Source organism: Oncorhynchus gorbuscha, linkage group LG26 (assembly GCF_021184085.1).
Source record: "Oncorhynchus gorbuscha isolate QuinsamMale2020 ecotype Even-year linkage group LG26, OgorEven_v1.0, whole genome shotgun sequence".
Taxonomy (NCBI): domain Eukaryota; kingdom Metazoa; phylum Chordata; class Actinopteri; order Salmoniformes; family Salmonidae; genus Oncorhynchus; species Oncorhynchus gorbuscha.
Window position 1 is genome coordinate 36685741 of NC_060198.1, and position 13537 is coordinate 36699277.

Below are 13537 nucleotides of genomic sequence, written 5' to 3' on the forward strand. Positions count from 1 at the left end.
GTAGCCAGGCAAGTGCGGCGAGGTGGAATGGCCCGCACTGGGCTGTGCTGGCGAACCGGGGACACCATGCATAAGGCTGGTGCCATGTACCCCAGCCCGAGGAGATGCACTGGAGACCAGATGCGCTGAGCCGGCTTAATGGCACCTGGCTCGATGCCCACTCTAGCCCGGCTGATACGAGACGCTGCTATGTATCGCACCGGGCTATGCCTGCGCACCGGGGACACCGTGCACCTCACGGCATAACACGGTGCTTGCCCGGCCCCTCTCTCTCCACGGTAAGCACGGCAAGTTGGCTCAGGTCTCCTACCTGACTTAGCCACACTTCCCGTGTGCCATCCCCCAATAATTTTTTGGGGCTGCCTCTCGGGCTTCCTTGATCGCCGTTCCAACTCCATTCGCCGGTATCCCTCCTCACACTGTTCCAGAGAAACCCAGGCGGACTCCGGCACTCTCCCTCGGTCGACTGACCACCTGTCTATCTCGTCCCAAGTTGTGACATAGTCCAGATCATGCTGCTTCCATGTTACCACGCTGCTTGGTCCTTGGTTGGTGGGTGTTTCTGTAAAGGTTGTCGTATGAAGGAGAGGACCAAAGCACAGCGTGGTAAGTATTCATCATGATTTTTAATATCAATAGTGAACACTGAAACAAAAACAATAAAACAACTAACGAACAGTCCTTAACGGTGAAATTAAACACAGAACAGAAAATAAACACCCACGAAACACAAATGGGAAAAGGCTACCTAAGTATGATTCTCAATCAGAGACAACTAACGACACCTGCCTCTGATTGAGAACCATACCAGGCCAAACGCAAACACAACATAGAAAACGGAACATAGACAACCCACCCAACTCACGCCCTGACCATACTAAAACAAAGACATAATAAATGAACTAAGGTCAGAATGTGACAGTAGCCTAGAGCCAACCTTGACATTGATGTTATTTTGTAGATCCACGCAGTGGTACTGCATATAAAACTTGATCACGTACAGTGCCTTCAGAAAGTATTCACACCCTTTGACTTTTTCCACATTTTGTTGTGTTTTACAGACTGAATTTAAAATGGATTCAATTTAGATTTTGTGTTACTGATCTACACACAATTACCCATCATGTCAAAGTGCAATTTTGTTTGTTGACATTTTTACAAATGTTTGAAATGTTTGGAGCCAATAAGTATCTGTTATGGCAACCCCAAATAAGTTCAGGAGTAAAAATGTGTAACAAGTCACATAATACATTCCACCGACTCACTCTGTGTCAAATAATAGTAGTTAACATTGCTTTTGAATGGCTAACCCATCTCTGTAGCCTACACATACAATTATATGTAAGGTCCCTCAGAGTAGAAGTGCATTTCAGCACAGATTAAACCACAAAGACCAGGGAGATTTCAATGCCTCACAAATAAGGGCACCTATTAGTAGATGGGTGAAAATATAGAAAGCAGACACTGAATATACATTTGGATGCGGTATTAATGCACCCTCAGTTGCCGGAGAGGAAGGAAACTACTCAGAGATTTCACCATGAGGCCAATGCTTATTTTAAAACAGTTACAGAGTTTACTGGCTGTGATAGAAATGGGATTTGTTTGATTTGCCACAAACATAATGCTTGTATTCAGGACAAAAGTTCATTTCTTTGCCACTTTTTTGCAGTTTTACTTTAGTGCCTTATTGCAAACAAGATGCAGGTTTCTGAATATTTGTATTATGTGCAGGATTTCATATTTTCACTCTGTCAATTAGGTTAGTATTGTGGAGTAACTACAATGTTGTTGGTCCATCCTCAGTTTTCTATCACAGACATTTAAACTCAGTAACTGTTTTAAAGTCATCATTGGTGAATACTTTCCGAGTCACTGTAATTAACGGCAGTAGCCTATTAAAGGAATTTTAGTGGAAAAAATATAGACACCTGACCCAGAACTACACTAACAAGTTCCGAGGTTAGGGACCTTTTACTGTAAATCAACATTTTCACATTACAGAGTAGCTTTTCCTATTTCCAAAAACCCTTTACAGTCTATTATTCATTAAACACATAACCTGATTAAGTGGCTTTAGGTCTACCATCTTTTACGCTAAAGTATTCAGCAAAACTCTAATTTTGGGGAGATGTTACTGCATATCGACTGCACTAGTTTGAGACTGCCATCTAGCCATATTTTTTGGTTGACTTGACGTCACTTATGGTAAAAGGAAAGCAACCGGATCACAACTTTTTTTTGTACATATGCTTTCGCCAACAGGGGTTTCATTAAATAATCCCAAGTGAAACACCCAGAGAGCTATGTCTAAATATGTCGCTCTGATACACTTAAGAGCGATAATTTGTTTATTTGTCAAACGGCAGTCAAGCATCGATCATCATGTCACCAGAATTAGACCCTCAATATCTATTGTTAATGAGCATCAAGATCACCGTGAACTTTTACCAACCTGTGAAGTTCATAACAATTGATGTCATATGTAGCCCAATAAACTGAATGGTTTCCCGAGTCATACCACATCGTCGCGTGAATTTCTCACATAAAGAATTTTACGGACACACCGTCGGCATTTATATCACAGCTGTTAATACGGTATGAATTTACTCGTATACAACTAGATGGAAACGTGGTTATTGTGATACACCTGATAGAATGTGATACATTGATTATAATACTAATACCTAGCGAAATTCCACAAATTGTACACAATAGCATTCTGTCGTATTAGATATTTAATTTGCAATAGCTTTTGTTTCAAAACCTTTTTTTATATAATAGATTTTCATATGGGATACAGATACTTTATCTATACGGCGCCTTCAACATTATAAACATATTGCGACAAAATTAGGTCCCCCATTTCACACCATTTTCGGAACATAGACGCAAAATATGCACGTGTTCCTTCCAAATAGCTTTGAATGTGACGTTACGCAATGTGCTGCGGTGTAGTCAGTTCACCGCGGATTAATACTTAACTCGGACGGAGCGTGACACTTCCTCATGCAATAAAAGCCGAATCTCCTTTTAGTTCACCGGCATTTCAGCATAATCACGGCAGTTCGGGTTTGATATCGGATCTTCAGGCGTAGTTTATTTATCGTTTTTATTTATACACTTTGTTTACAAGATGCCTGGATTTTCCGACAGAGATCGTGGTAGAGATAGAGGGTAAGTGTTTGAATGAATTTTAGGCAAATTTAACACCTCGTTGTCTTGCCAGAAATGGCTGACATGACGCACGGGATAACCGTAGATACTGTACTCGTTTATCTAGCTAGGTATATTTCGATTCTTGTTTTTTACTTAGACTGCCGTTTTTCAAACTTAAAAATAATGGGAACTATCGAAATGTATTCAGAATTAGAAGAGACCAACGTTTTTAAAGGCCTCGTTTCGTCATGAAACTAGCAAGAGGCCTGATCTGAATCCGAAAATTCTTAGCTAATTAAAATCACGAACCACAGTCAGCGGTTGTAAATGTCTAATTTACCGTATTAACGTTATGAAAATGTGATCTTAACATTAACATTGTGCCTCATCGTACAGCAAGCGTCAGATAACCAGTAAACTAGCCGACTAAATGTATTTGTACGCCATGTGGCATTATTGAATGCGAATACAAAATGCCGGCCGGTTTTTTTTTTTCATTGTTCATGTGCCGGATATATATTGAAAGATTGCGGTGTTTTTTTTAAACGTGACTCAGTCCAATAAGCCACGCATTTCTTCTAGTTTGTTAACGTTGGCAATAGCTTCTGCAGCGTATTGAAGTTGGGATAATGTCATGTTTAATTAGTTACACGCTTACTGCTGGTGTTCTGTTAAATCTACATTTAAAAAACAAGTTTCTTTGATTGGCGTTTACTCAAGCGAGTTTATCCACATGTGACCTACATCTCTTTTACATTGGTTGGCGTGATTAACATTAGACCATCCATTTCCCCAGTTATGGCAGTGGACCACCTCGTTTTGGAGGCGGCGGAAGAGGAGGTGGTGGTGGGGGGAAGTTTGGTAATCCCGGTGATAGACTGCGCAAGAAGCATTGGAACCTTGACGAACTCTCTAAATTTGAAAAGAACTTTTACCAAGAACACCCGGATGTTAATCGGAGATCTCCGGTATGTATTCTAGGGGTCAAAATCCAGATTTATTCTAAATGTTACGCAATGGTCATTGGCATGTGTTCTTGCATAGGTTCCTTTTCCTGCCCAATCACCAATGGCCATTTGCTGTCGTTACCTTTTGCATTGCCATGCCAATTGATTTGAGTCGCTACATGTTTGTCATTGCAGCAAGAGGTTGCACAGTACAGAAGTACTAAAGCTGTTACTGTGAAGGGGAGGGACTGCCCTAATCCAATTATGAAGTTCCATGAAGCCAGTTTTCCAAGTATGCACATCCACTCATATTCAGTTGAAAGATGCATTTCTGATCTGGACTTGTCTTCAATGGGTTAGTTTTCATGTACCACCCCCTCTTTCCACAGCATACGTGATGGATGTCATTAACAAAGCAGGCTGGTCAGAACCAACACCGATCCAAGCACAGGGTTGGCCACTGGCATTGAGTGGCAAGGACATGGTTGGCATTGCACAGACAGGCTCTGGGAAAACTCTCTCTGTAAGTGTTGTGAGAGTCCTAGCCTTTGACTATTCTAACCACTTAGAATTGTTCTTTTCTGTAATGCAATGTCACTTTTTTTCTGCAGTACTTGTTGCCTGCAATCGTGCACATTAACCACCAGCCTTTCCTGGAACGTGGAGATGGCCCTATTGTAAGTGCCCATGGATATTCTGACTTGTATCGAATCTTGCACCCACACAACATGGATTTATGGTATTCAATCTTTCTTTCAGTGCTTAGTGCTTGCCCCTACCCGTGAACTGGCTCAGCAGGTCCAGCAGGTGGCGGCAGAGTATGGCAGAGCTTCTCGTCTGAAGTCTGTCTGCGTTTATGGGGGCGCGCCCAAAGGGCCACAGCTCCGTGACCTGGATAGAGGTAAGTTCCACAACCGCTATGTATTTGGCTGATTTGAATCTATGGAATTTGGTGCTAAAAATTGTTTATTATAGGTGTGGAGATTTGCATTGCCACACCTGGCAGACTTATTGACTTCCTGGAGGCGGGAAAGACTAACATGCGCAGATGCACTTACCTGGTCCTGGATGAGGCTGACCGAATGCTCGACATGGGTTTCGAACCACAAATCCGAAAGATTGTGGACCAGATCAGAGTGAGTAGTTGTAATGCATTAATGTGCTAAAAGTCTACTGATCTCACTTGGTACAGTCGTCAAGGGTATATTCTGACTCCTTCCTTGTTCTTTCCAGCCTGACCGACAGACGCTGATGTGGAGTGCCACCTGGCCCAAAGAGGTGCGCCAGCTGGCAGAGGACTTCCTGAAGGACTACGTCCAGATCAATGTGGGAGCTCTGCAGCTGAGTGCCAACCACAACATCTTGCAGATTGTGGATGTTTGCAATGATGGCGAGAAGGAAGACAAGTGAGTCCTGTCTAGCCTGTGGCGTTTCTGTAATGTATATTTAATGGGTGGATAATATGACTCAGGTGCTAGTTGTGTAGTCACTAATTGAATGCTTCCCGGCCTTCCACTTCCAGGCTCCTCCGCCTACTTGAGGAGATCATGAGTGAGAAGGAGAACAAGACCATAATCTTTACAGAGACCAAGAGGCGATGTGATGAGATCACTAGGAGGATGAGGCGGGATGGGTAAGTGACATCAATACTTCGTTCTTTAAACTCAGGGTAATCTTGTGTTTTACTGGACTCAATTGACACTTGCTCCTTTTAGTTGGCCAGCAATGGGCATCCATGGAGACAAGAGCCAGCAGGAGAGGGACTGGGTGCTCAATGGTGAGTTTTATCACAAGAACAATTTAGTATGACACAACCTCTTATGGCCAGCTATCAATTTCCTTTCCTTCTTTCAGAGTTCAAGTTTGGAAAGGCGCCAATTCTCATTGCCACAGACGTCGCCTCCAGGGGTCTAGGTTAGTTTCATTCTGTCCTTGGTCCCTTGTACCAACTTTTTTTTCCTGAAAGAAAGTGCTTCTTTCTGTAACTCTTCTGCCTTCTGAGTTTCTCCCCTATCTAAAGGAGCGGTCTTTTGAGGCAGGGCCTTGGCATGACACGCCCAGGTCTCCAGAGGGGGAAGGAGGACTCTTGGAGGTGTCCTGACTGGGACATCACCCAGTCACATACAGAGGTGGCGGGGTCTGACTGCTGACTATCACGCTGGGCTGCCCAAAAGGGGGCCTTAATGAGAGTTAGCTGCTGCACCCCTGTAAATGCAGCTGTTCTCTGGCATCGGTTTGGACTGCTTCACACCCAAGCTCATGGCTCCACCAGGCTCTGCTGTTTCCATGTCTTGCATGTCGGTTTGGGCATTGCAAGTCATTGAGTTCTGGAAGGTGTAGCTATCTCAAAGCATGTGTGACAAATGTGGCAGTTTCCTAAACTTCTGTTTTGAGAGCAGTTGTAGGTCCAATTACACGTTCACCTCTGTAATGATGTGGCTACTGGCGTTTAGTGTCAGTGGGTCATGTCGGTTGGCTGGGGATAAAAATCCAAGCTCGCACTCCTCCCTCACCTGCGTTTCAAGTCATGTCGAGACCTGCCAACGAGAGACATTTGATCACGTGAACACTGGTTCTGGGAATATCTTGCTTTGAGACTGGGGGTACTTTTGTTATGGTCACAGGAGTAAGTGGCTCAGTCTTTTAGCTTTTCCCAGTTGTTTATGGTCTTGCCAAGACTGCAGTGTGGCCTTTATAGCGAGCTTCTTATGAGTGTGGGAATAAAGGGCCTTCGTTATCACCATAAGGTCCTTGTTTTGGCACATGAGGAGGCAACAGTGCGCGTAGTGGACTTACTGGCAGTCACTTGTCATTGTGTGGGGAGTATTCTGCAATGGGAATGGACTAGTGAATGCATACTCTATGGTAGGACTTCTGCTCCTTTTTTTCTTTTTAGGGGTAGGGGCTATTGGTATTGGGAAGCATTTGGAGTGTGCATCATTTCTCTCTTCCCAATGTGGTATCCCCACAGATTAAGTCTTTCTGGAGTTGTCTAATGCTATTCTTTACAGCCTAGTGGAAAAACCAGCTACATCCAGTGAATGGTTGTACTAACTTTGCTCTTTTGGTCTGGCTGTTGTGGTGTGCATCTTTGTGCGCTCCTTTTTTTTTTTTTTTGCCACACCGCAACACATCCTACAGATGTTGAAGATGTGAAATTTGTCATCAACTTTGACTACCCCAACAACTCTGAGGACTATATTCACCGCATCGGCAGAACTGCCCGGAGCCAAAAGACTGGCACAGCCTACACCTTCTTCACCCCCAACAACATGAGGCAGGCCAGTGACCTCGTTGCTGTGCTCCGTGAGGCCAACCAGGCCATCAACCCTAAACTCCTCCAGATGGCGGACAGAGGAGGTAAATCTAATTGGTGAGATACAGGAACTGTGGTTCAGCTGCAGCCATTTATTTTCCTTTTTGTTGACGTGGATGGGTTTGGCACAGTCAAAGCTATGGGATCTTGATTTATTTTTGTTAGCCATTAACCCCCCCCCCCCTTACAGTGTTTTCCAATGTACCCATTTCATATCACTCAAATTGGCATGAAAGACAACTAATTTGTTGTTGGTTTTTCCTTTCAGGTCATTCAAGGGGAGGCAGAGGTGGTAGTGGATTTAGGGATGACCGTCGGGACAGGTACTCCTCCGGGGGCAGGCGTGACTTCAGTGGCTTTAGGGACAGGGAAAACGATAGAGGTTTTGACAGTGGACCAAAGAAGGTCTTTGGCACAAATTCACAGAGTGGAGGCTATGGGGCAAGTGGCTTTGACAAAAGCGGCAATGGTTTTAGTGGCTACGGCAGCAACGGCCAGTCAAACTATGGTACCAGCCAGGCCGGGGCGTTCCCAACGCAGAACTTCCAGGCCCCACAGTTTAGTGCCAACCAAGGAGGTGCACAGAATGGCATGAGCCATCAACAGTTCCCCTTCACGCAGCAACAAGCACCACAGCCCATGGTGCCTTACCCAATGCCCCCTCAATTCCCACAGTAAACATGTACATGAAAGTAAAGATGGTAACTTATTGCTTTTTTGTCTTGTTTAGTCTACTCTATCCCAAATTGTACCGTTTAATTTTTTACGCAGGGTTCAATGGATTTTTTTTTTAGCCTCTATCAAGTCCTTGGTGGGTCCTGCAGCGCAGCAATAGTGATGCGCACAGTTTTGCTTTCTTTTACTTATTTAATTTGTTACATTCCTCAGTGATGTTTAGTCTTATTTTGTACTAGTTATTGCAAATGTATTGTTTTGTCCCACCTGTACCATTTAAAGTGATATGTTAAGATCTTAACTGGGAGGCACTGCATGGCCTTTCGATTAAAAACCAAAAATACTTATCGTGTTGTCTTATTCTTACACCACTACATGAGTGTCTGTTAATGCTTGCCTGTCCACTTTGTTTCAACATCGGGTAAATGGCTGAATGCTCAGGAGTGATAAATCTTTTGTCTAGCAGAATCTATGAGCATAGTCAATAGCTTAACTTAGTTACTGCCTATGCTTGACTAAGCAGCACTTAATACTGGGGGTTGTGACTTGGCATAACTGCAAGTCTATGTAATAGTGTAGTTGGCTTTACAGACTTCCTCCAGAGCTATTCATTTTTTGCAACTGTCAAGGAGTTAACAGTTAACTGTTATAGCAACTCACTACACCCCCCCGCGCTTGTGCTATGGTAACCTTGTCAAAACCAAGTGTTAAAGGAGACGAGTGACACAATCAATGCTTAAACAACCTCTCCAGTCGGTGTTCCAATTCATCCCAAAGGTGTTCCATGGGGTTGGTCAGTGCTCCCGAATGGCACAGAGGTCTAAGGCACTGCATCTAAGTTCTAGAGGCATCACTAAAGACAACCTGGCTCGAGTCCAGGCTGTATCACAATCGGCCGTGATTGAGAGTCCCATAGGGCGGTGCACAATTAGCTCAGCCTCGCCAGTGTTTGCCGTCTTTGTAAATAAGAATTTGTTCTAAACTGACTTGCCTAGTCAAATAAAGGTTACATTTTTTTTAACGTATTCCACACCAATCTCGACAAACCATTTCTTTATGGACCTCGCTTTCTGTGCGCTTGTGTGATCTACCACTGCCCGTTGCTCCTAGAGGTTTCAACTTCACAATAACAGCACTTACTGTCGAACTGGGCAGCAATTTGACAAACTGACTTGTTGGAAAGGTGGCATCCTATGATGGTGCCACCTTGAACGTAACTGAGCTCTTCAGTAAGGCCATTCTAATACCAATGCATGTCTATGGAGATTGCAACAAGTGTGGCTGAAATGGCTGAATCCACTAATCTAATTAAGGGGTGTCCATATACCTTTGTATATATATAGTGTATGTTTGGCATGTTAACTGTAAATACTGCCTGCTTTTTCCTTTGTTAGTAGCCTACGAAAGCTGGTTATATTTATCTTTCCTTGTTTGCTGCAGCCTCGCCTCTCTTATGACTGGTGCTTTCTCATGATCCAGTAGTGACATAAACAGTGGCAGGTTTAGAGGTCCTGTCCCAAGCAACAGGACACAGTGAATCACAGACACAGGTACTCTGTTCTTCTGCATCCACTCATGTCTCAATTTGTAAATGTGCAATTAAGTGTTTCAAAGAGAGCGATTCTTTAGAGCTATTTGTCAGGGTTGAAATTACACGTTAGCGGAGATGGCGCCTATGGAAATTGTCGCCCTGTTCCTCGCTCTTAACCAACTTTGCAGTATATTTTTGTTCTTACATTATTTGCTCAGAACGTTTCTTACATTATTTCCTCCATCCGAAAATAACTTATGGATATTAGATCGGCAGTCTCGAACCAGCATTTGGACCAGAAATTCAACGTTCCGAATTCTGCCATGAATATTTTTATTTATTTTTGGGATTTGAGTGTATTGTTTTGTACTGTCAGGTATTACTCCACTGTTGGAGCTAGGAACATAAGCATTTATTTACACCCGCGATGACATCTGCTAAATATGTTTACGCAACCAATAACGTTTGATTTGATATTCACTAGACATTAACCAAAAAACATGGGCCTGGGCCAACATAACTATTAAACACATACTCTTGGGGACCCTTTTTATGTTTTCAATGATTAAGGGAATGCCCTTTTCTGCTATGTTCCCATAACCCTTGTAGTTCAAGCCCTGCTCTTCAGTGTTACGTACCTTGACTGAAATATGTTCTCTCTGTAAATGATTTGTGTGTTCTTGACTGAGCCTCTCCCAGATAAATGGCAGCCAGGCTTGCATAATGTGGAATTTAACCAGGTATGTGTTCTGCCCTGTGGTGTAGTTGGATAGGGGAGGGGTGTGGTGGGGTTACATGTTAAGTCAGTAAATGAGATTGGATTTTTACAATGCAGTAATATGCAGCCCCGATAACCCACACCTTATGACCACATTAGGAAAACCTGAACTTTGAAAGATGTGATTTTGTCATCACCAGCACTGCTGCTTTACTCAGAGTGAGTATTTTTTAACTGGGATTATGAAGTGAGATAGGCCTACATATTTTTTTTAATGAATGATAAAGGGACGAATCTGGGTTTGGCAGATGCCAGGAGAACGCTACCTGCCCCGATGCATAGTGCAAACTGTGAAGTTTGATGGAGGAGCAATTATGGTCGTTAGATCCAGTGAAGAGAAATCGTAATGCTACAGCATACAATGACTTTCTAGTCGATTCTGTGTTTCCAACTTTGTGGCAACAGTTTGGGGAATGCCTTTTCCTGTTTCAGCATGACAATGCCCCCGTGCACAAACCAAGGTCCTTACAGAAATTGTTTGTTGAGATCGGTGTGGAAGAACTTGACTGGCCTGCACAAAAGTCCTGACCTCAACCCCATCAAACACCTTTGGGATGAATTGGAACTCTGATTGCGAGCCAGGCCTAATTGCGCAACATCAGTGTCCGACCTCACTAATGCTCTTGTGGCTGAATGGAAGCAAATCCCAGCAGCAATGTTACAAAATCTAGTGGAAAGCCTTCGCAGAAGAGTGGAAACTGTTAGACCAGCAAAGGAAGAACCAACTCCATATTAATGCCCATGATTTTGGAATGAGATATTCGACAAACAGGTGTCCACATACTTGTGATAATGTAGTGTATGGCATACAAGTAACTGCCAAAATATAGAAAACCAGCATAAATGGGGCGTTTGGTCACCACGGGCTGCCAGGTTCAATGCGCCTTGGTATAGTTCTACAAGTGTCTGGAACTCTATTGGAGGAATGTGACATCATTCTTCCATGAGAAACTCCTTTATTTAGAGTTTTGTTGATGGTGGTGGAAAACACTGTCCCAGGTGCCGCTCAGGAATCTCCCATAGGTGTTAAATTGGGTGACTGAGACACACTCATGCCCTTTAAACCCTATGCATCTTTGAAACCCTTCTTTTAAAAGTCACTGAGATCTCTTCTAGCCATGGTAACCAAAATAATAAATGGGCCTTTTTATACATGACCCTAAGCATGATGGGATGTTAATTGCTGTCAATTGCACATGCTTGTGTAATTATATACCAGGCGGTGTCAGAGGAAGGACCTACAAGTGGTCAAAGACTCCAGCCACCAAAATCATAGACTGTTCTCTCTGCTACCACATGGCAAGAGGTACCAATGCACCAAGTCTGGAGCCAATGGGACCCTGAACAGCTTCTACACCCAAGCCATAAGACTGCTAAATAGTTAGTTAAATAGTTAACCCGGACTGTCTGCATTGACCCTTTTTGCACAAACGTGTTTTTACTCATTGCGTATGCTGCTGCTACTGTTTATTATCTATCCTGTTGCCTTGTCACTTTATTTAGTTATGTGCACATGTCTACCTCTAATTACCTCGTACTCCTGCACATCAACTCAGTACTGGTATAGCCAAGTTATCTTTACTCATGGTGTTTATTATAACTTGTATTATTACGTGTTATTATTTTTCTATTATTTCTCTATTTTCTTTCTCTCTGCATTGTTGGGAAGGGCCTGTAAGTATTCCACTGTTGTTTACAAGCATGTGATGAATACAATTGGATTTGATTAGATTTTTTGATTATGAGGGTACAATGCACATACACTTATAAATGTTTGTCCTTCTACCGTCAGCAGAGGCCCCAGCTCTTCCCTCAGCGGTAAGTGTACTCTGCATTCCTCTCTGAGACCTTGACTCCTTATACTAGGTGTGGCAGGTAGCCTAGTGGTTATAGAGTGTTGGACTTGTAACCGAAAGGTTGCAAGATCGATTCCCTGAGCTGACAAGGTAAAAATCTGTTGTTCTGCCCCTGAACAAGGCAGTTGTTCACTGTTCCTAGGTCATCATTGAACATAATAATTTGTTCATAACTGTCTTGCCTAGTTAAATAAAGGGAAATAAAATATATATATAAATACTAAGAAGGGTAATTCAACAGGGTGTGTGTCTGATAATCACTGATACTCAGAAGCCTGAGGAACTGTAGCCTACTGTACTGTAGTGTCTGATAATCACTGATACTCAGAAGCCTGGGGAACTGTAGCCTACTGTATTGTAGTGTCTGATAATCACTGATACTCAGAAGCCTGGGGAACTGTAGCCTACTGTATTGTAGTGTCTGATAATCACTGATACTCAGAAGCCTGGGGAACTGTAGCCTACTGTACTGTAGTGTCTGATAATCACTGATACTCAGAAGCCTGGGGAACTGTAGCCTACTGTACTGTAGTGTCTGATGCTACAAACAGAATACAATGCAAACCAGCACGACCACAGTTTTGACTTCCTAAAATAAAGTTGTCACGTTTTGTTTATTATCTTAGGTTGTTGTAAGATAGACTTGTTTTAACTTGTTTCACTGCACCCTTTCTGTAGTGGGCTAGTGTGTCAGGCCAACACAATATTTAAATCACACTACTACAGATAGCTATTATGTTTTCCTTAGATATTTTTGTGATATTTTTACTACCCACAGATCACACCCTCTTAGTCTGATACCCTCTAAACATTATTGTCCTTCTCTGTTTGCTTGGGCGGCTTGTTGGGTGGATAGCACAGTTGGAATGTGGTGTGCCCAACCTTCAATACAGGTGTATGTAGTAATAACTAGGATGATTCTTGTTGGATATGTTTTCATGCCGTGTGAACTTTGGGCATTGTTTGGCATTACACTATAGCCTTTTGGTGTTCTGGCATTTCATCCCAAATATGTCTGGAATCTATTATTGGTAATGACAACTAATCAGTGGTTTAATGTCATTACTAGATCATTCAATCTCCAATGTTTTAAGGTGGAAATGAATTTAGATTGGTTTGATTGAAGTCAGTAAATGTGAGTGAATAGCACTCTGGAATCTAACAGGGGACTGGCCCTGCCACATTCCAGTGTTTCTCCATTGGAAGTCTACCAATGAGGAATCACACACTTTTAATAATGTGTATCTCTTAGTGCTGACTCACTTGATTTAGAAA

The 13537-nt window shown here is 42.9% G+C and overlaps 1 protein-coding gene across 2 annotated transcripts; it reads left to right on the forward strand.

Moving 5' to 3' along the window:
• The first annotated feature begins 3018 nt into the window (after positions 1-3018).
• On the forward strand, positions 3019-8444 carry LOC124015676 (probable ATP-dependent RNA helicase DDX5). 2 transcript variants are annotated; one of them, XM_046331069.1, is made up of 13 exons: positions 3019-3177; positions 3956-4127; positions 4302-4398; positions 4496-4629; positions 4718-4783; positions 4866-5007; positions 5082-5242; positions 5340-5512; positions 5629-5739; positions 5822-5883; positions 5961-6020; positions 7248-7479; positions 7691-8444. In XM_046331069.1, the coding sequence occupies exons 1-13, from the start codon at positions 3137-3139 to the stop codon at positions 7716-7718; spliced, it is 1479 nt and encodes a 492-aa protein (XP_046187025.1). In that variant the 5' UTR covers positions 3019-3136; the 3' UTR covers positions 7719-8444. The 2 variants fall into 2 exon arrangements, with proteins under 2 accessions (XP_046187025.1, XP_046187024.1); XM_046331068.1 differs by having other exon boundaries at positions 7248-7466.
• Positions 8445-13537: the final 5093 nt, after the last annotated feature.

What these genes read in the sequence shown, in the direction of transcription:
- LOC124015676 (XM_046331068.1), top strand. Translation starts at nt 3,137, where the DNA reads ATGCCTGGATTTTCCGACAGAGATCGTGGTAGAGATAGAGG. An exon ending in GATGGCGAGAAGGAAGACAA is followed by an intron (nt 5,513 to 5,628) that starts GTGAGTCCTGTC and finishes TTCCACTTCCAG; the next exon opens with GCTCCTCCGCCTACTTGAGG. An exon ending in GAGGGACTGGGTGCTCAATG is followed by an intron (nt 5,884 to 5,960) that starts GTGAGTTTTATC and finishes TCCTTCTTTCAG; the next exon opens with AGTTCAAGTTTGGAAAGGCG.